The 20,805-nt window shown below is 43.4% G+C and overlaps 1 protein-coding gene across 1 annotated transcript in view; it reads left to right on the top strand.

Moving 5' to 3' along the window:
- Positions 1–20,805, top strand: part of SORCS3 (sortilin related VPS10 domain containing receptor 3) — a 576,395-nt gene that overhangs the window by 528,282 nt on the left and 27,308 nt on the right. The window contains exons 16-19 of the mRNA XM_060033570.1: positions 642–775; positions 11,318–11,431; positions 14,650–14,821; positions 17,167–17,353. Of these exons, the coding sequence (XP_059889553.1) occupies positions 642–775; positions 11,318–11,431; positions 14,650–14,821; positions 17,167–17,353 (607 nt within the window). The remainder of the gene's footprint in view (positions 1–641; positions 776–11,317; positions 11,432–14,649; positions 14,822–17,166; positions 17,354–20,805) is intronic.

Raw genomic sequence — 20,805 nt, 5'->3', positions numbered from 1 at the left:
AGACCAGCCTGAAGTCAGTACCCAGGAGCGTGTGGACAGGACCACAGAGAAGGGGTGAGAGGTGGAGGTGAGGGGCTCTAGCAAGGCAGATATTTAGCGCTATGCAACATAGGCAGACTTCTTTTTTCTTCAGAACTATTGGGTCCTTATAATTTGTACCAACAAATTATTATCCTCCTCTTTGTGCCCTTGACTAGGAATAAGGACTTGCACACAGTAGTTTATCATAGAGAGGGAACTTATTGGGTCCACTTCAATTTTACTCTGAAGATGATGTGAAAAATATGCCAGAAGTGGGTTCTTTTCCGCTGGAATTTCTGCTGACGCCATTCGGGCAATTGCCGGGTGGTCTGTGAGGATGACCTGGAGTGTTTGCATTCTCTGTGGAGGTGGAGAAGAAACAAGACGAAGTAGCCATCACTGGCTAGGTTGGGTGGAGGGGCAGTGATAGGCCAGCCTCCCATAGTGTTCCTCTTGCGGGGTAGAAAAAGACCAGCCTTTTAATCTTGGAAACTCCTGAATGGTTCCTGGGAGGGGGATTTCTGCATAGAGTGACGAAAAGAGAATGAAGAGGCTAACGCTGGTTTATTTCACCATCTCTGTGTTTTTCTGCCTCTCTCACTATGGACTTCCTTCCTAAGGGGGAGCCTTGCATCATGGGAGAAAGGAAAATATTCAAGAAACGCAAGCCAGGAGCTCAGTGTGCCCTGGGCCAAGACTCCTCAGGGACGGTGGTCTCAGAACCCTGTGTCTGTGCCGACTGGGACTTTGAATGGTGAGTCCCTGGGCATCTCATTGCCAATTCCAGCTAGACATTTACTGGTTGGGGGGATGAGGGTGAAGATGAAGCTGGGGAGGATGGCATGCCTAAGAGATAGGTGTGTCTGCTGGCCTATGGGCCTGGCTGCCCCAGTTCCTGGCCAGATGGGATGTCTGCATCCCTGGAAGGAGGACAGGAGGAGGCGATTTCACAGGGAAGATCACTGTTCTATCAGAGAAGCATGTCCAAGGGGACTTCTTCCCATCTTCAGTTAGCATCTGTCCTGGAAAGTCCCACAGAGGTGGGGCTGGGCACAGAGAGCTCAGAGAGCTGCCACCTTGGGCAGTTACCTCCAGAAACGTTAGCTAGAATTGTACTCTTCCAAATGAGCTCTCTTATCATCATTTCTTCTTTTCTCCCTCTAATGACAACCACAAAGAATGACTTTGACTCTCACCTATTAGCTAATGACTCACAAATTTCCAAATATTTACCTCCATGTCTGGCCTGTCTCTCCTCTTGGATGGGGACATTTGTGTCCATCTATTTACTCAGCATCCATCTTCCCTTGAATTGCTAATAGGGATTTCAAACTTGGTGTGGCCAAGCAGAATTCTTCCTGAACACCCACTAGTGGAAGCAGGTTTTCAACTTTTCTTAAACCACCACCCCCCATCCTGGACCAGTTTTTCCAAATTCAATAAAACACACTGATATCCACTCAGTTGCTTAAGTCAAAATCCCAGGAGAGCTTGATTTTTCCCTTTACCCTCAGGTCCAGACCATCCACAAGTCCTTGAAAGTCCCTATTTCCAAAACACATTCTAACTCAAAGCACCTCTACCCATGACCACTGCAATCTGGATCACTCCAACAGTTTACTAACTCACTCTCTGCTTCCACTCTGGTCACCCTGAAATCTATCCAAAATTATATTTTAAAAACCCAAGTCAGATCTTATCACTCCTATACTTGAAGCACTCCAATGGCTTCCCCTCTTCCTTAAAATACAATCTAATCTTCTTTCTTTGCTCCACTGTAGATGACTGACCCATTGCCATTGTTCCTTAACTTCTTACTGTTCTCCCCTCATTCACCATTTTGCAGCCACACTACTATCTCCTACACTTTGATTAACCCAGACTCATTCCTAGCAAAGGAAACAGCAGGTGCAAGGATCTCTTCCACATGTCAGCATGGCTGGCAACTTTGCATCACTCACGCCTCAGCAAAAATAGCAGCTCCTCAGAAATGCCTTCTGAGACCATCTAATCTCACCTACACCCTGGCACTCTCTGGCACATCAGCCTGTTTAATTGTCATCTTAGTATTAATCACAAATAGAGAGATTGTGTTTTTTGATTTCTTTATTATTGCCCATCTTTCCCCAGTAGAATGGAAGTGTGTGAGTGCAGGAATTTTAGACATTCCTTATTGTTGCATCCTCCATGCCTAGCCCAAAGTAAGCATTAAACTGTCATACGATGTTTCTGAATGTTGTTTCTTTTTTTTTTTTTTTTTTTTTTGTTTTTTGCGGTACGCGGGCCTCTCACTGCTGTGGTCTCTCCCACTGCATCAGCAGGCAGACTCTCAACCACTGCGCCACCAGGGAAGCCCTGAATGTTGTTTCTTTTAGGAGAGTCAAAAACCTTCCCAAACCTGGGAATGGGTGATCCCATCAGTGATCGCAGAGTCATCCCAGGCTGATTCCAGTTGGATGAATTCTTCCTCTGTGTCACAGTCAAAAACTGAAGTTCATTTGAGATATTTTCATCACCCATTCCAGGTTAAAAGACAAAGCTAAGGGCTCAGGTGTCAGCCTATAGACATGGAAGGGGCAGGACAATGACAGAGCTGCATTAGGGCTTATCTGGTGTCTAATAACAGAAATAAGTCCAAATGGGTACAGAGCAGCTGCCTTGCCCAGAAGCCTCACCCCCTCCATCCTCATTTCATCCAGCCTGTTTCTTGATTTGTTCTGTTAGCCATCTTCCATTTCCCACTTCCTACTAGGACTGTAACTGGTAACAGCAAGCCCGCTTGTTTACCATGACTGCCCCTTACCTGCTCTTCATCCCTGAACTCATGCCTTGAAAAGCTGGACTTTAGCAAGAATCGTCCAAATGGGATGTGCTAAATGGAATTGAATTTAAATGACAGGGTCGTATCTGTAGCATGTTTGACCCTTTGGAAACAAAGGATATTTTCACAATGGGGAAGAATAATTTTTAATTATTAACCACAATCCAGAAAAATAGTCATAGCAGTGATACAGTAGGCCACTCAGAATTATGGTACATGGCATATTGATGTCAACCTGAATGTGCAGAATCTGAGTATCAGGCTTCCTTGTGTCCTTCTGCAGACTGACTCCATAGAGGTGCATCGTCTTGGCATATGTCGTGCTACATTTTCTCCTGTGTCTCTCTGAACTGTACTAGACCCTCACCCATTGTTGGGAAGCCTTACAATTGAGAAAGAGTAGGAATCATAATGTAAATATTTTTTTCTTCAGCAGTTACATTAACATTTACTAGTCTGGGAAAAAAAACCCAGCTCTGATATTCAGTTTTTGACCTTGGGAAATTTACTTAATCTCTATGACTTCACCTCCTAGGCTATTAAATACAAATATATAACATGTATCTCATTGGGTCCTAGGGAGGAATAAATGAATTCACATACATCGTTAATGTGAATAAGGAATTTATCCTAATGGTATACACGGCTTTTGATGCTGCAGTTGTTGTTAATCTTGAGCCCCAGGGTTAAGTGGTCCCCATGGTATTGTTAGCAAGTAAATCAGAGCTTATACATCCAGATAAGCACTGTCTTCAAAGTTGAACCTTTGGGTATTATCCATTTATTTCAATGGCGATGGCTTTGCTTAAACTATTTCTGAACCTCTTTGGAAAACTGCTGTCAGAATGCATCTATAAGTAAAGAAGTGGAGGGAGAAGCCCTTGCAAAGTATTCTATGGTTCTCACACTTGCATTGGTAGAGGTGCCACCTGGACCCAACACCCTGTAATGTCAGTATCATTACTATGACATTTTAGTGAGAAGAAAATTAGCATCTGGAATGTAAGTTACTTGACCGAAATCACATTAGCAGTGAGAGAAAGAGGTGAGGATGAAATGTAAGTCTAGCTAAATTCCACATTCTCTTCTCTATATCATGCCATTTCTCAAGAAATCAAACAAATCTTTGTTATTTTAGATACACTTTATTTTTCAGAAGAAATAGTTTGCTTATTCTAAAATGATCTCATCCTCAAATGATCTAAGTTAACTGCTGGTGATGAGGTTTAATATAGAATGTTCCATTAACTCTAAACCAATGCCAAATAAAGTAGTTTTGGCCATTGGTACTGGGAATGTCATAGGTGTATGGTGTACAAGAGGACTTTATAGAATTTTGAGGGGAGATATATAAGACAATATAGCCAATCATACCTCATATTAAAAAGAAGATAGAACCACTTGTGTCTGAGTTACGACTAACAAACACACAGGACTTGAAGCTGGGTTAGTAGTCATAATCTGAGAACAAAGGCAAAAAAATCGTGTGACCTAAAAGTATTTTTGCACTACTTCTGAGTATGGCAGAGAGAGTTTGATTCTGAAATTCCTGAGATTTTTTGTTGTTGTTATGGTGGTTTTCATGGACAATGGGACTGAGTGTTTAAAATTTTTTTCTTTGTTTTATTTTTAAGTCAACTTCAATAAGCATAGGTATCAGTTAAAAATACAGTTTTTCCCTCAAATATAGTTTGTCTGTTTGTTTGTCTTTAATGCTCATGCTGAAAAATCCGTGTATGGCAACAGTTTCATAGCCCTGTCTCCTTCTCGATGTTCCTTCCTACCAGGAAATGTTAGCTAAGGAACCTGAAGACCCCAGCTTGGTTAGTATAAGCGATAACCATTCATATTCCACCTAGTTGTTTCCCTAAGCCAAATCAGGTCATGTGCATTGGATTGGTCCAGGCAACTTTTAAGTCGCAGAGACAGCAGGGAGTAGAGACTGGGGAGGATGGATTAAATGCATTGATTCTGGTGGAAAAGTTAAGGAGTGCAGCCTGGGTTCACAGAGGAATTTTCTGCCCGTATCGTTCTGCTTAAGAAGGAAGGCTTTATAGATTCTCAGATGCCTTTACTTGTAGAAAACCATTGAATTTCGCAACTTTCACCCTTCCATCCAGAACGGGTGTCAGTAACAAGTATGAATTTTACATAAATATTGATGTTTCTACTTAAAGGCCTCATAAATCCCCCAGCCTTATGTTTACTGTACAGAACCTCTCTGTAGCAACCTCCATCATGGCACTGGTGCGGGGCTAGGAGCAAATCCTCCGTGAGAAGTAAGTGTGTCAGAAACTACTGAGTAGTCAGAAAAGGGAGCTGCTCTGAAGTCCTATGAGGGCTCCTAGGAAGTACTTGCCCCCTGGGAGGTCCAAATGCATTTGTTCAGTGAGAAACCAAGTTGGACCGGAGATTATGCCAAATTGTTCTCTTTCCTACTCCTTCATCCAACCACTCACACAGCAATAATTTTGCTGAGCACCTACTAGGTGCCAGGTTTTTTAGATGGATTAACTTAATCTTCCCAACCAGCTCTTGGAAGGAGAGTCTGTTATCATAGGCATTTTATAAATGAAGAAATCGAGACAAGAGAGGTTAAGTGTAACTCATTCAAAATAATAATATGCTACTCCAGAGTTTCAAGTCTCAGTATGTGTTTGTTTTTTTTTTTTTTGCCCACACCTCGCAGCTTGTAGGATCTTAGTTCCCCAACCAGGGATTGAACTCAGGCCCGTGGCAGTGAAAGCGTGGAGTCCTAACTACTGGACCACCAGGGAATTCCCAAAGTCTCAGTACGTCTTAGTGTTTACCTTCCATGTCCAGTATGGCTCCAGACCCACAGAGCGAGTTTAGCAAGTAGCAGTGTAGAACGACGAGGGGAAGAGATTTGGGGTGCCGTAGTACATAAATTCAGGCACGTCTGAAATCTAGTCAACCTTTAGTATTCTGCATGTAGGGCTCAATCAAGCATATTTTTTCTATAGACTAGGCATTGTAGAAAAATCGAAGATGTATTAGCCAGAGGTATCAGATGCAAAGGAGGGATGACAGGAAATAATACAGTATAATTGGGTGCTGAATTTCATATCCAGACCCATGCTGTACAGTATAGTAGCCACAAGCCACACGTGGTTATTTGCATTAAAGTTAAATACAATGAGCCCATCGACAGACGAATGGATAAAGAAGATGTGGTACATATACACAATGGAATATTCCTCAGCCATAAAAAGGAACGAAATTGGGTCATTTGTAGAGACATGGATGCAGCTAGAGACTGTCATACAGAGTGAAGCAAGTCAGAAAGAGAAAAACAAATATCGTATGTTAGCGTATATATGTGGAACCTAGAAAAATGGTACAGATGAACCGGTTTGCAGGGCAGAAATTGAGACACAGATGTAGAGAACAAACGTACGGACACCAAGGGGGGAAAGCGGTGGGGGGGTGATGAATTGGGCGATTGGGATTGACATGTATACACTGATGTGTATAAAATGGATGACTCATAAGGACCTGCTGTATAAAAAATAAAATTCAATTCAAAAATTAAAAAAAAATTAAATACAATGAAACATTCATTTCTTCAGTTCCACTAGCCACATTTTGGGTGCTCAAAAGTCACATGTGGCAAGTGGCTACCATATTGGATAGCATAGATGTAAAACATTTCCATTATCACAGAAAGTTCTGTGGGACAGCACTCCTCCTACCTGCAAGTGCTAGGAATGGTCAGAGCAAAGAGATCACTGAGGACTGGAGTAATGATGGAAGGCTTCCTGCAGGAAGTGGTGATGGGGCTGTATAGACTTGCTGCTGAATAAGTATGAGGAAAATGGGCAGCACATCCAAGAAAGCAGATATGTGAAGGTTGTTGATGAATAGAGGGGTATGGCCAGATGGGTAGCATGGGGTTAGATTAGGAGAGACACTTGAGTGATGATTGTTTGATTTTTCAAACAATTTCTGAAATGGTTTGGATATAATTATCTTTCTATCTCTATAGCTCCATTTAGGCTGTGCCTTAGCAAATGATGATGACGTTAATTATTAGTCCATTGTTTTTGTTGTGGTTTTTGTTGTGGTTGCTTCTCTTTTCTGAGTGTTCATGCTGTGGCTGCCAAGAACCTCTGTCTGATCCTAAACCCAGCGTGCTCTACTGTCGCCTAAAATGAGACAGAGACACCTGTGGAACACTCATCCTAGAGCCTCAGCTCCCAAATGGGGAAATGGAGGAACTGGGGGTCAATGAGGCTATGATGGGGTAGTGCATAGTCAGAGAGTAGGATACCCCCTACCACTGGGCCAGCAGAGACCATGACTTCTTGGATGACTCCAAGAGGCTCAGAATGACATTAGGTCTTCCCTGCTGATTAAATGGGTGTTTCATGGGCTTGTACTAATGCTGAACCAGCCATCAGGAGTCTCAATTATCACCTTTGGTTAACATCATCAGGTGTGTACAATCTTTAACAAGTCTTTTCTCCTCTTTTTCTTCTCCTTCCCAATCTGTCAACTGAGGGGATTGAACCCAAGGAATACAGGTGTCCCTTCCTATTCTGACATGCAGAAGCTTTTTGATTTCTGAACCTTTTCTTGTCTATTCCTTCTTTGGATTGTCTGAGGCTTCTCCCTGGATGGGACTTGGAGGACACATAGGTCCCTATGTGTCCTAAATGGATAAGTTTTCCCATAAGCGTTTAGAAGTTCTAAACCCTTTTATAGTCAAGAAAACCACAGAGGTGGCTTATTTCTTAAAGGAAACTATCTGTGTGTTTGCAGAAGCTGTGGTAGCTTACTTCCCAGAGGCAAATCAAACTTTCTGGTACATTTTCTCCAAATGTCACAATTCAACAGAAAACCACCTTTCCTCAAGAAGCTGGAGCAACAGCTGGGACTGCTTACTTGCTGACATTGTAAAAACTCCAGAGCTGGGGGGGAGCTTGGGCAGGATGAGAGATTTTAATATACATTTAGAGAAGTTAATGAAGAAGTTCACAACTTGGGGGCAGTCATTAATGTTATTAAATATTAAATATTAATGAGGTGCTTTTTCTCTTTGGGGCAAAGCAGGATGGCTGATGCACCTTTTTTTTTTTGGTGCGTGGGCCTCTCACTATTGTGGCCTCTCCCGTTGTGGAGCACAGGCGCCGGACACGCAGGCTCAGCAGCCATGGCTCACGGGCCCAGCCGCTCCGCGGCATGTGGGATCTTCCCGGACTGGGGCACGTACCCGTGTCCCCTGCATCGGCAGGCGGACTCTCAACCACTGCGTCACCAGGGAAGCCCCTGATGCACCTTTTTAAATTACTACATCACTAACAGGTAGCAGAGTTGAACAGAACTGCTAAAGATGTTTACATTTAGCAAGGAGAAATAAGACATTTCTCTCCTTCCCAGAGCTGCTTAGGAGAACACCCTTCCTTCAGAGATTACTAATATTTCTTAAGATTCACAGGACATTCAGTAGATTTACCTCATAAAGGAAGCAGGGAATTTTCTAGAAGTAGTGCAGACACACCACAGCCCAAAACTTTCTGCAGATAAACAATGCTTAGAAATCAGATATTCAGTGCTGTACTGGAAAATGTTTAACCACCGGCTCTCTGGAAACAAATAAATAAGCCCTGATTAGTAGTGTTTGCTGATTGCTATAAATATTCCCACCATATCTGATTTCAGGTTACCAACATGGCATCGCTGAATGCAGAATTAGGAAGCACAACATGTATCTATGTATTTACTGTATAGAAACATAGACATAAATGACTTCAAGAGCATAAATAATAAAATGATATACAATGACATTTTATATATAATATTTATTGCATATAATAATGCAGCAAAATAATGAGGAATTTCTGTGTTTTTGGTATTTATTATCCTTTGAATATAATTTATTTAATTGAAATTTTGTATAACTTAATTTTCGATAATAGTTGTGTTTAACAACCATTAACTAACTTGCAAAATTCCTGGAATTTTAAGTTGGCTCTCATGGGCGGTTACCAGCTGGCACAACATTGAGTCCATGTGAACTCTCAGGCTGGAAGATCTCCAATCATTGATCAGGGGAGGCATGGCAATAGATTACCTTGACAGACATGTCCCTTTCTCCTTTTCTTCCAGTTTCATTTAAACTCGCCGTATCAAAGCTGGTCTTGACCTCCACCTTTCCGTGTAGCGATTTGCAATGACTCAAGCTCACAGTCACTCCACAGGCATCTGTTGAGCACCTGGGATTCTCTCTGTGGTCCACACTGGGAAGTCAACCATGGGCTCACAGTCTCCCTGCAGAAATAGACCAGATGCCATGGGATAATCTGTGCAATCATTTAAAAATGTAATTAGAGTATCATTCGCCCAGTAAATATTTATTCAGCACCTTCAGTGTCCTATTCTAGACTCTTACATTGCCGAACAAAACCAACAGAAGGGTTTGCTCTTTTGTAGCCTTGATGTTTCTAAAATGCTAGGACCACAAAGGTTTGGTCCAGGGAAGCAAGAATGGCTTCATCAGACCTAGATATTGAAGAAGGATACATAGGAAACCACCTGAAACAGAAAAAGGTAGAGTGCTTCAAAAGCCCTGGGCAGGACTTCCCTGGTGGTGCAGTGGTTAAGAATCCACCTGCCAATGCAGGGGATACGGGTTTGAGCCCTGGACCGGGAAGATCCCACATGCTGCAGAGCAACTGAGCCCGTGCACCACAACGACTGAGCCTGTGCTCTAGAGCCCGCGAGCCACAACTACTGAGCCCGTGTGCCACAACTACTGAGCCCGCGTGCCACAACTACTGAAGCCCGCGTGCCTAAAGCCTGTGCTCCACAACAAGAGAAGCCACCGCAATGAGAAGCCTGCACACCGCAGCGAAGTGTAGCCCCCGCTCGCCACAACTAGAGAAAGCCCACACACAGCAACGAAGACCCAACGCAGCCAAAATAAATAAATTTATATTTAAAAACACACACACACACAAAAGCCCCAGGCATCACACAGACAAAGACAAAGAGGGTTAAATGTTGGCCTGAGTTCGGTTTGGAGGAAGGTGGTGACAAGGTAGGGTGGGGTCAAACCGAGAAGATAATTTATATAATCTCATCAGTCAATTGGTACTTCTTAACTGTACTGCTTCATCCTGTATCACACTGTGTTCTGCTTGATACGCTATTACTCTGTTTTGTTGGATTTGAGGCCTGTTGTCTTCCTCTCTCCAAAAGACTGAAAACCCCTTGAGAATAAGGATTATGGCCTTCACAGGACAAGGCACATACTGAGTAATAAATGTGGAATTAAACTTTTCTTTCTGTCTCCCTTTCATTGCTATCCTAGTTACCCACATAGACAATTTGCATCTATTTTCATTGGACTTTAATTAAATCTTGGCTCAAAGAATAGGAGAGCAGAAAACGAAAGGAGGGGTGGGTCTGGAGAGAGCGATTTTCCTGTTGTTTTATGTTTTATTAACACTCAGTGGATCAGTATTCAAATGTCCAGATTGTTCTGCCCTGTCTGTGGGTTTCAGGACATCTTTGGTTGCTTGACTTGGAGGCATGACTCCTCCCCCAAATTTAAGCCACCTTCAATGACCTGGGGTTGGTTACAAGAGTTACAAAATGCCTACTTTGTTGCTCTTTTTCTACCCTGGAATTTATGTTTCTGGGAGCTTTATAAAAGTCCAAGAAGTAAGGCAACACCATTTACATTTCAGATGGGAGAGCGCCTCTCCTACAATGGTCGATGACTTCCTCACTCTGGAATGTGGAGGAAAGGAGCAGAAAATCATACCAGACTTTGTTTCTTCATTTTACTGTGGCTAGGCTTTTACAAAAACATGGAGAAGAGCTACAGTATAGTTTTTGTGGGGTTTTGTGTGTGTGTGTGTGTGTGTGTGTGTGTGTGTGTTGTTTTTTCCTAAAGGAAACAAGGGACCTATGTTATAAATAGTTGGGGAAAGTTTGAATGACTGTGTATATGTGAATGCAAAGGTGTATATTTGTTTGAGAGAGAATTTCAGAAAAAATGAAAATAAGATCAATGAATTCCATTTTGGAATAAAATGTGGAATCTGAACACAGAAATAAATCTTGACCGTTAAAGTCATCTTCTTGGTTGTCATCTACTTATTTCAGTAAATCCACTGTGATCCAAAATATACTTTCAAGCTTACAGCATCCCGCACACCCACCCCAAGCCAGTGTACCTGCCACATCATGTACATCCGTACTTGTTTAAGCCTGGACCCTCCATCTGACAATCTATTATGTCTTCTATACACTGAACTCCGAACGACTTTGGGATTATTTCCAAATCTGAAAATCTATTTTCGAAGTATGAATATTTGTCCCGACTGGGAATATTTAAAGAATGTGTTGCAGCTTTGGGGATGGTTAAAGGGATGTGTTTGTGTGTGCCTGTGGGTATTTTCACATTTGTGCATCTATACCAGTATGCAATATTTATTTTCTCGACAGTGACTATGGCTATGAGAGACATGGAGAAAGCCAGTGTGTCCCAGCTTTCTGGTACAATCCAGCATCCCCGTCAAAGGACTGCAGCCTTGGTCAAAGCTACCTTAACAGCACTGGGTAAGTAAAATACCTGAAGGAGCTCCAATCACTGTTTCCCTGTTTCCCTAAGTTGGGATCAAAGGAGGACTCCTACTGAAGCAAGGTGGAGTGTAGATAGAGTTTGTTTGTAACAGGTGGCTTCTGAGGAAAGCTGAAGGGTTCTTTAGCTGGAGCTAGCTTTTTTGGAGCATCAAAAGAGATTTCTAGAGGGGTGGGATAGGGAGGGTGAGAGGGAGACGCAAGAGGGAGGACATATGGGGATATATGTACACATATAGCTGATTCACTTTGTTATACAGCAGAAACTAACACACCATTGTAAAGCAATTATACTCCAATAAAGGTGTTAAAAAAAAAAGAGAGATTTCTGATTACCCAGATTTCAGTACCTTTTGCTATTTGCCTCTGAAATACCATAGCTATTATTTGATCAGACCTTCTCTTTTGGAAGGCGATGCCACCTTATTTTCCAGACCCCAATGGAAATAGATGAACACTAGTGGTGTGCAGATACTACAGTGCTTTCTAGTGATAGATGAACTGAAGCTCTCGTAGACCGATGACGAAAATTTAGAATGAAAAGTCAAAAGTCCCATCCTAGGAACTCCTGGATTAAGAAGATCAAGGCACACTCTCTATACTTGTCAAGTTATGTATGTTTCTCTCTTTGTTCACTTATTACTTACTCACTCAGATGCTTGAAAAAATTTTCCTTGGAGATCTGTTGTCTTCCCCTTTCCTTTGCCACTCCTATGACCTAGAACAGATTTGGAAAGTGGATTGGTGGTCTGAGACAGTGCTTTTTAAAATTTAATGTGCTGTGAATCACCTGGGGATCTTGTTAAAATAATAGCTTCTGATTTAGGAGATCTAGAGTGGCATTGAGATTCTTCATTTCGACAAGCTCCCATGCGATGTCAGCATTGCTGGGCATTAATCTTTGAGTAGCAAGGGACTAAAGTGTTCTGGAATTCAGTCTCAGCTCTTCCAATGGATCTTCTAACATCTCACACAAGTTACTCACCAGCTCAGTACTTTTACCTTACTTGGTTGTAAAATGGTGGTAGGAGTACTATCTACCCAACTGATGTCTACAGAGGAAGAAAAAACATGATGGAAGAGGTATATTGAGTGGTCTGAGATACTGTGAGAAACATACATTTTTTAGCCAAAAATTTGGTTCTTAGGGAGCTATTCCTGGGATCTGAGCTGATGTTTGAGCACTGCTGATGTCATCTTATTGTACGTGAATGGTCTTAGGGATTTAAGCCACTCAAACTACAGATCCAGCAGCATGAAACTTAAAGACATGTGGTGTCAGAGACTAAAGTGCTACGAAGTTTGAGGAAGAGGAATACAATGGGCACAGAAGATGAGCTACGCCACCAAATTCCCAGCCAGAACATACCTGGACATAAGCTGGAAGATAATTGCATTAGGGCTTCTCATATGATCCTGTGACATGTGTAGGTAAGACCCAAGTTTAAGCAAGTTAGGTGCACCAAAACCCCAAGTAGCCATCAAATAAATCAAGAAGATGAAAGGGAAAAACTATTCATTTTTTTCAAAAGATTCACAACAAGTGAATCTCCAGGTTGCTTAAATGTTGGCTTCTAGTACAAATTGTCGACCAGCTGGCCAGTTGAGACTGAAGAGTTGGGTGATATCAAGTGTGCATTAGGACATGATACCCACCAAAATATCTATCATAGGTAAAACTCAGTATCTTCTAAATGACTAAAGCTCAGCAAGAAGGTATAGGTTAGAAAAGTTTGATTATATAGACCAGTGCCGACCAAAAGAACTATAATACGAGCCACACGTGTAATTTAACATTCTAAAATAGCCACGCTGAAAACGTTTTTTTAAAAAAGTGAAATTAACTTTGGTAATATATTTTATTTAGCTCAGTATGTCCAAAATATTATCATTTCAACACACACCACTAACCAAGTTCTCAGTAACCACAGGTGGAAAGTGGCTAGCTTATTGGACAGAGGAGCTCTAGAACCATTATGAATTCAGTTGACAATTAAAAATGATATATTGATATATCTATAAGAGGATATATTATAATTGCTTATGAGGCAATAACTACATATAACATTTGCTTGACACCCTCCTGAGATCTCTGGATGGAGATGTGGAGCTGGTAATTCAGCAGTACGTGAGGGGCAGGGGGAGAGGAAATATCAGGGATAGTGCAAGACTGGTATCACTTATCAGGAATTTGCTTTCACCTGCTCTCAAGGCCACCAGAAAAAGGCAACATGGATGGACCGGTTGATTACTCCTGACACACAGGGTGAAAGATGTGATGTGATGATGGCGATGATGGTGGTGGTGGTGTAGGTGTCTGTGGCGCATTTATTTTATGTGGTTTTACCAGAGTATTGATTTTATGCAGCCTTACAGACAGTGATGTGCCTGGAAATAAAGTCTGTCGTGCAGGTCAGGGCTGTGGGCAAGCTCTCGGTTTCACGTGCTGGGGTCAGTGGTCAAGCGAGATGTCATGTCATCACTGTGCGCAAAGATGCCTTTAACCTAGAAGGTCACAGTGTTTACGGGGAAGTTTTCCCATGCAAGCTTCTTCTTTGAGGCAGTTTTACCACAGCAGGATCAAATAGGAGTTTCAAACTGGTGCTTCTAGTCTGGCATTGGTGATGAGTGAGAAATGAAATATTAACAAGGAGAGAAAATGTGCTGTAAAAGAGCCCAGTGGCTCCACAGTAAAGGCTATTAGGTATTAGGGAATGGGATGATGTCCTGGGGGTAGAGGGAAGACCAGAAGAGGGTTCCTGAGTAGTCATAGTTAGAAGGCTGATCTTCTAGCTGCTTTCTGGCCTCAGGGAGGTAGGCACAAGTCTCTCCATCACAGAGAGAAGCACCTGCTTTCCTTGCTTTCCTAGTCCAGTGGGTCTGTATCCTCCTGTATCATGTGTGAGTCAGACATTGATTTTTCTTGCCTGGTTTAGACACTGATGCGATCTGCGTTTCACCAGTAGGATCGATAATAATGTTTAAGGAGCTGCTCTTTCTGAGATGGAGGGATAGCAGTTTCTCAGCGTTTGCTTAGCATCCTAAATGGCTGTTGTCTTTGGGACTCAGCCTATAGATGCAGCTGTGCGGAATCTCTGTCTCGCTCTTGTTCTCCTGCACGCTCTGCCGTACGTGCGCATGCGAGGGTGCACACACTGGCACAAACCCCACCACTGACGATGGTCAATACCTCTCAGGTACCGGCGGATCGTGTCCAACAACTGCACAGACGGACTGAGGGAGAAGTACACCGCCAAGGCCCAGATATGCCCCGGAAAAGCCCCTCACGGCCTCCACGTGGTGACGACCGATGGGCGCCTGGTGGCAGAGCAGGGGCACAATGCGACCTTCATCATCCTCATGGAGGAGGTAGGGGAGACCCTCCTGCGTCTGTGAGGTCAGAACTCACAGGCAGGTCATTGCCCACTTCCAGATGGGAAGAGAAGATCACGTTTTCCCACCAGTCCTTGTAACAAAGTCAATGGTGAGAAGTGAAGACTCCTGGGAGAAGATGGAAGGGGTGAAAGAGGTCTTGGGATATTTAGGGACCCTGTTCCCTTCATTCCACAATACAGAAGTGGGGCCCCCTCGTCTCTGGGCAGGTGCAAATTTGAATATATTCTTTGAGGTATCCCTTTAGGGTCTGCATCTTTGGAGGAATGTTTATTATCATTAGATTGTATACTGTAAACTTTGCCGGAAGAAGGAAATTCACATTTTTTCCTTTTTTTTTTTTTTTTAAACCCTTAATCCCACAGATTAGAAAAGCCCACAAGGTTTTCAAAGGGTCTTGAAAGTATGAGTGTGAAGGTGGGGGGAAGTGATTCTAACCCTTTAAACTTATTTTTATAAAGAATGTCATATGAGTTGATTTTCCATCAGCTACCTGCTCCATTAGTTCACCTTTTAGGTCTTCTGCGATCTCGGCAGTAAAATCAGACTGCGTTCGTTCATTCCAGGGTAGAAATAGCTCTGCTGTATGCTTCTTGCTTCCTATATGAGTTGTTTCATCTGTTTCCAAACCAGGGAATTTTTCAGGCACTCCTTTCTGAGGTGCTGGGGCAAGAAAGCTTGCCTGATTTACAAAGCCATCTAAATTTAAATGCAAATTACTGTGTGCTCTTGAGAGTTTGGAAGGAGACCAAAGCAGGCCAGGAGTTTTTCCCCTAACTCTGAATACTTTAGAGACCTTTAAAGTCTGGCCCACACTGGACAGGACGGTGAGGGTTCCTTATCCCGGGCTGACAGATTCTTTAGGCTTCATCCACACTGGGTGCTTTAATTAAAGAAATTTAATATTCAGAGGAGGTCATTATCACATTCCCACTAGGGAGTTTCCAGGACCAGCTCTATAAAAAACTTCTCTTGAATAGATGTGAAGAGCCATGATCTTATCCATTTGAATTGCCTTCAGTTCATTTCCCTTTAATTTATATTCATAAACTCAAGGGTAGTTGACATCGTGTGAGGGGCAAGGTAGCGCCTATTAATATTTTGATACCAACCAACTCATCTCTGGGTTGCCACGGGGGAAGAGACAGAATGCACAGAATGTGATGAATGCACGTTCACTGGGCAGATAGTTCTAAAATGATGTATTTCTCTTTTTATTCCATCAACCATCTTTGTCAATAAGTAGAGAGACCCAACTCTTCTTTTTCATCCAGGATCCTTATCTTATGGTCAGGTTCAATTTAATTTATCCAGAGTGTTGGCCCAATACAGGGGGGAGAAGGACAAGAAAGGATGGGGTTCAATATCAGCCCTTAATCAGCTAAGGATCAACTTGGGATGGTAAGATGCACGCAACTGAACCACTGACATCACCTCCACAGGCAGCACCCGGGGGCTCTTAGCGTCTCAAGAGGCAGGAATATCTGTGAGCTGAGATGGTCAAAAAAGGCTTTAGGGAAGAGGGAGCTTAGGCAGGTTTAGGGAAACCCAAGGTCAACAGAGCACAGGTCTAGTTTCAGCTGGTATGCAGTATTCATCTGTAGAATGGAAATAATCATCCTATCTCACAGAGTTACTTTAAAGATGGTATTATATAATATGTGATTAGCATAATGCTTGGAACCTAATAATAAATTCTAAAAAATGGGACAATTATAGTTATAGCATTGAGAGTATTGAGGTGGTTGAGAGTATTGACACCAGGCTGCCTGGGTTCAAAACTTGGCTCTTCCAGTAGTGGCTGCAAAGACTTTGATCTAATTACTTAATTTATTTTTGTCCCCATTTTAGAAATGGGCCCAGTAATACTCTCTACATTATAGAGTTGTGAGGGGATTAATTGCTTAGAACTGGAAGGAAACTTTATCAGTATTAGCTGTTACTACTACTACGATGATGAGGAGGACGACAATAATGATGATGACACAGGAGAGAAATTATTGAACAATGTGTATGAGGGAGCCAGGGAAGCCCTTGGCTTCCCCAGTTCATAGCTTCACAGAGGCTCTACCTTATCCATAATTGGCGGTGTCAACCAAATCAGGCTGCCCCAAGCTTGGGCATACAGGGGCAATAGGTCCATAGTACCTGTCCATAGTGCCCAGTAGAGAGAGTCTGACGATTGTGTCGAGGGTGTTTCAGCCCTCTGGGAGAGATTAGGGCCTCAGAGGATGATGCTGAAGGCCCAGGACCAAGCATCAAATAGGAAGCAGGCTGGACCATGTGAATGGGCCCAGGCCAACTGCTATTCCACCTTGCAGGGTGATCTCCAAAGGACAAACATCCAACTGGACTTTGGGGATGGGATTGCAGTGTCCTATGCTAACTTCAGTCCCATCGAGGACGGCATCAAGCACGTGTACAAGAGTGCGGGGATCTTCCAGGTGACGGCCCATGCGGAGAACAACCTGGGCTCAGACACAGCTGTCCTCTTCCTGCACGTGGTTTGTAAGTAGCGTGAGCCATCGCCTCTCTTACTTTCTTCCCAGTTGACAACTCCCTTTGTTCAGACTTCCCGGGATTCCAAGCTGAGCAAGATTTGGTGTGACTACTACCCCTAATGATGACCTCAATCAAAAGATTGAGATGTGGGCTTCCCTGGTGGCGCAGTGGTTGAGAGTCCGCCTGCCGATGCAGGGGACACGGGTTCGTGTCCCGGTCCGGGAAGATCCCACATACCGCGGAGCGGCTGGGCCCGTGAGCCATGGCCGCTGAGCCTGCGTGTCCGGAGCCTGTGCTCCGCAAGGGGAGAAGCCACAACAGTGAGAGGCCCGCGTACCGCAAAAAAAAAAAGGTCCCTGGCAAACAGTGACCTAGCTGGTCTCCTAGCATTCTGGTCACAATAGCAGCATAAGGACCAGCAGTGATGAGGGAAGTGCATGGAGAAAGACCTGGATTATACGTGTTATATCCTTAAAGACGCCACACTACATGACTGTGAGATAAATGATTTCTTCTCTGGGTCTTCTGAACTTCAGTTTCAAAATGCCTTAATTCTAACTGGCACCTTGCTTCACAGGGATCTTGTAACAATAAATAGGAAACACAGATAACACACCCAATCATTTACTAATTTATTCAATGAATATTTGTTGAGTTCTTAATATATGCAAGGCTTCTGCTAGGCACTGGGAGGCGACAATACAGAGATGGCCCTGCCCTTGCAGAGTTTACATTCTGGTGAGGGTGGGAAGGTACTGTGAGAAACGGCCCACCAATAGCCCCAGGGGTGATAACCACACCACACCGACAATAATAATTCTGTGTCAGAAGCAACAGGTCAGAAACCCAGGTGGGGGGTGTGCAAGGTGTTTATGAGCCATGTTTAGAGCAAGGGAGACCTGTGTTTGGATTCTGATCACATCCGTTTGTGAAATGTCTACTGTCAGTCAACTTTCTTAGTCTTTACAGACCCCTGTTTCCTCACTTTTAATACTTAGATTATAGCAAGGCCATGAGAATCAAATTGGATTATGTGTGTGTGTCAGGGGTCCCCAAGACATACCCTCCCAGGTTCAGTTATTTGCTGGAAGGACTCATAAGATTCAGCATATAGTCATACTTCAGACTATAATTTATTACACTGAAAGGAGACACGTCGAGATCAGCAGAGGGAAAAGGCCAGGGGGACAGAGTCTGGAGGAAACTAGGTGCAAACTTCCAAGAGTCCTCTCCCCATGGAGTCACATAAAACATGCATAATTCCTCCAGCAATGAGTTGTAGCAACACATATGAAGGGCTATTTACCAGAGAAGTTCACCGGGGACTCAGTGCCTGTGGCTTTTACTGGGGACTGGTCAAGTAGCCATCCTCTGCCTAGGGTATACCAAAATTCCAGACTCCCCGAGGAAAGCATTTTTTCAAAATAAACCCTATCATTGGTTAAAAAAAAAAAAAAAAAATAGGCGGAGTGAACCAATCTCATCAGCTCACTGTTGACTGGAAACACTCCCAGAGCCAAGTTCCCAGATTCCAGCAAAGGGCCAGTCTTGCCCACAGGTCTTTCTAAAGATGATGATCTCAGGTCAACATCAGTGTTGTTCTGCACAGTGTGCAAAATGCCACTTAGCACCCAGCCTGGCACATGCTGAGTGTTACCTGCTCTAGTAACTACTAAGTACTTCCCATTCACTTTCTACCTGACACTTCTGCCGCCTTTAAAAATGAAGACAAAGAAAAAACATTTTCTTTCCTCTATTCCAACGACCTGCCCCACCCATGTTCCTAATTCTGCCAAGAGTGGGCCTTGCCTGCCAGGCACAGTGACCAATGTATTTCAGTGGCAAAAAAAAAACACAAGAGCAGGGAACAGGTTTCTACTGTGGGTTACGTGCGTGAAGAAGGAAACGTCCCTTGAAACTTTTTTCGCGCTCATAATTTCCTCCAAATCAATCATGGCTGCATTTACCAGACAGTTATTGTAGTGGAAACTGCTCTTGGCCTCATCTTGGGCCATTAGCTAACAAAGGTAGTTGTTAGCCACCCATGATAACCAATCTCGCACAGATTATTAGAGTTTTATCAGAAAGAGCTCTCTTTGACGGTGCGGATTTTAGGAGTTTGCTGTGTTCCCTCCTGAATCCCTCAGCTCTCCTCTCCCCGATCCATGGTTTACCTGTAGATTGAAGTCTGGAGCTTCCGGCTCAGGTTCTTTGCCCTGAAAAGCTGTTTGATGTTGTTGCTTGAGATTCTATTTACCCAAATGTACTTGTCCTGAAGCTGGCGTATGTGTGGCCATGCTTGATGGTGTTCTAATTCGTGGAAGCCCCACCCCTTTTGTGTTTGGCATGAGTTTAGGGAGAAGGAGGTCTCATTTTATATTTTGGGGTATCAAAGTACCCAACAAGGTAAGCCCTGGTTGAGCTGAAGCCTCTGAGTGACCTAAAGCTGAGAAGCCTGTCTAGGGCCATGAGTCATAGCGACATCACTGAACTGTGGAAAAGCCCAGGGTTCCCATGAGCTGGCCAGGGGAATGGGCTCCATGCGTTTTGAGGGAGAGAGATAAGACAGCAGCGTTATCTAAAAATCAGTACAAATGAGCTTATTTACAGAACAGAAACAGACTCACAGACATAGAAAATAGACTTACGGTTACCGAAGGGGAAGAGGGTGAGGGATAAATTAGGAGCATGGGATTAACAGATACACGCTACTGCATGTAAAACAAATAAGCAGCAAGGATTTATTGTGTAGCACGGGGAACTATATTCAATATCTTGTAATAACCTATAATAGAAAAGACTTGAAGAAAAGAATATTTATAGGGCTTCCCTGGTGGCGCGGTGGTTGAGAGTCCGCCTGCCGATGCAGGGGACACGGGTTCGTGCCCCGGTCCGGGAAGATCCCACGTGCCGTTGAGCGGCTGGGCCCGTGAGCCATGGCCGCTGAGCCTGTGCGTCCGGAGCCTGTGCTCCGCAGCGGGAGAGGCCACAGCAGTGAGAGGCCCGTGTACCGCAAAAAGAAAAAAAAAAAAAAAGAATATTTATATATATGTATATGTGTATAACCGAATCACTTTGCTGTACACCTGGAACTAGCACAATATTGTAAATCAACTGTACCTCAATTAAAAAACAAAAAGAAGCATTGACTTTGAGCATAAAAGGGGCCCTTTTCCCAGCAGGAGAAGAATGAGGGATGTGAATCTGGGCACGAAGAACAACTCTGAGGTGTTAAAATAAGACCCAGATTCATGACCAGGCCAGGGTCCCCTTCCCATTGCCTTATTCTCTTCCACAATGATCAGTAACACACAAACAACAAAGAGAGATAAACCAGAAAAACTCCTAAGAATGAGTAAATATAGCAATGAAAAGTAGGTGATATTTTCTCACGCGTGTGTGTGTGTGTATGTGTGTGTGTGTGTTTATTCTCACCAACAGTCAAACCATACAAAAAT

This window comes from Delphinus delphis, chromosome 16 (genome assembly GCF_949987515.2).
Source record: "Delphinus delphis chromosome 16, mDelDel1.2, whole genome shotgun sequence".
Taxonomy (NCBI): Eukaryota; Metazoa; Chordata; class Mammalia; order Artiodactyla; family Delphinidae; genus Delphinus; species Delphinus delphis.
Note: the sequence above shows the minus strand (reverse complement) of the source record. Positions and strands in the feature narration are given on the sequence as shown.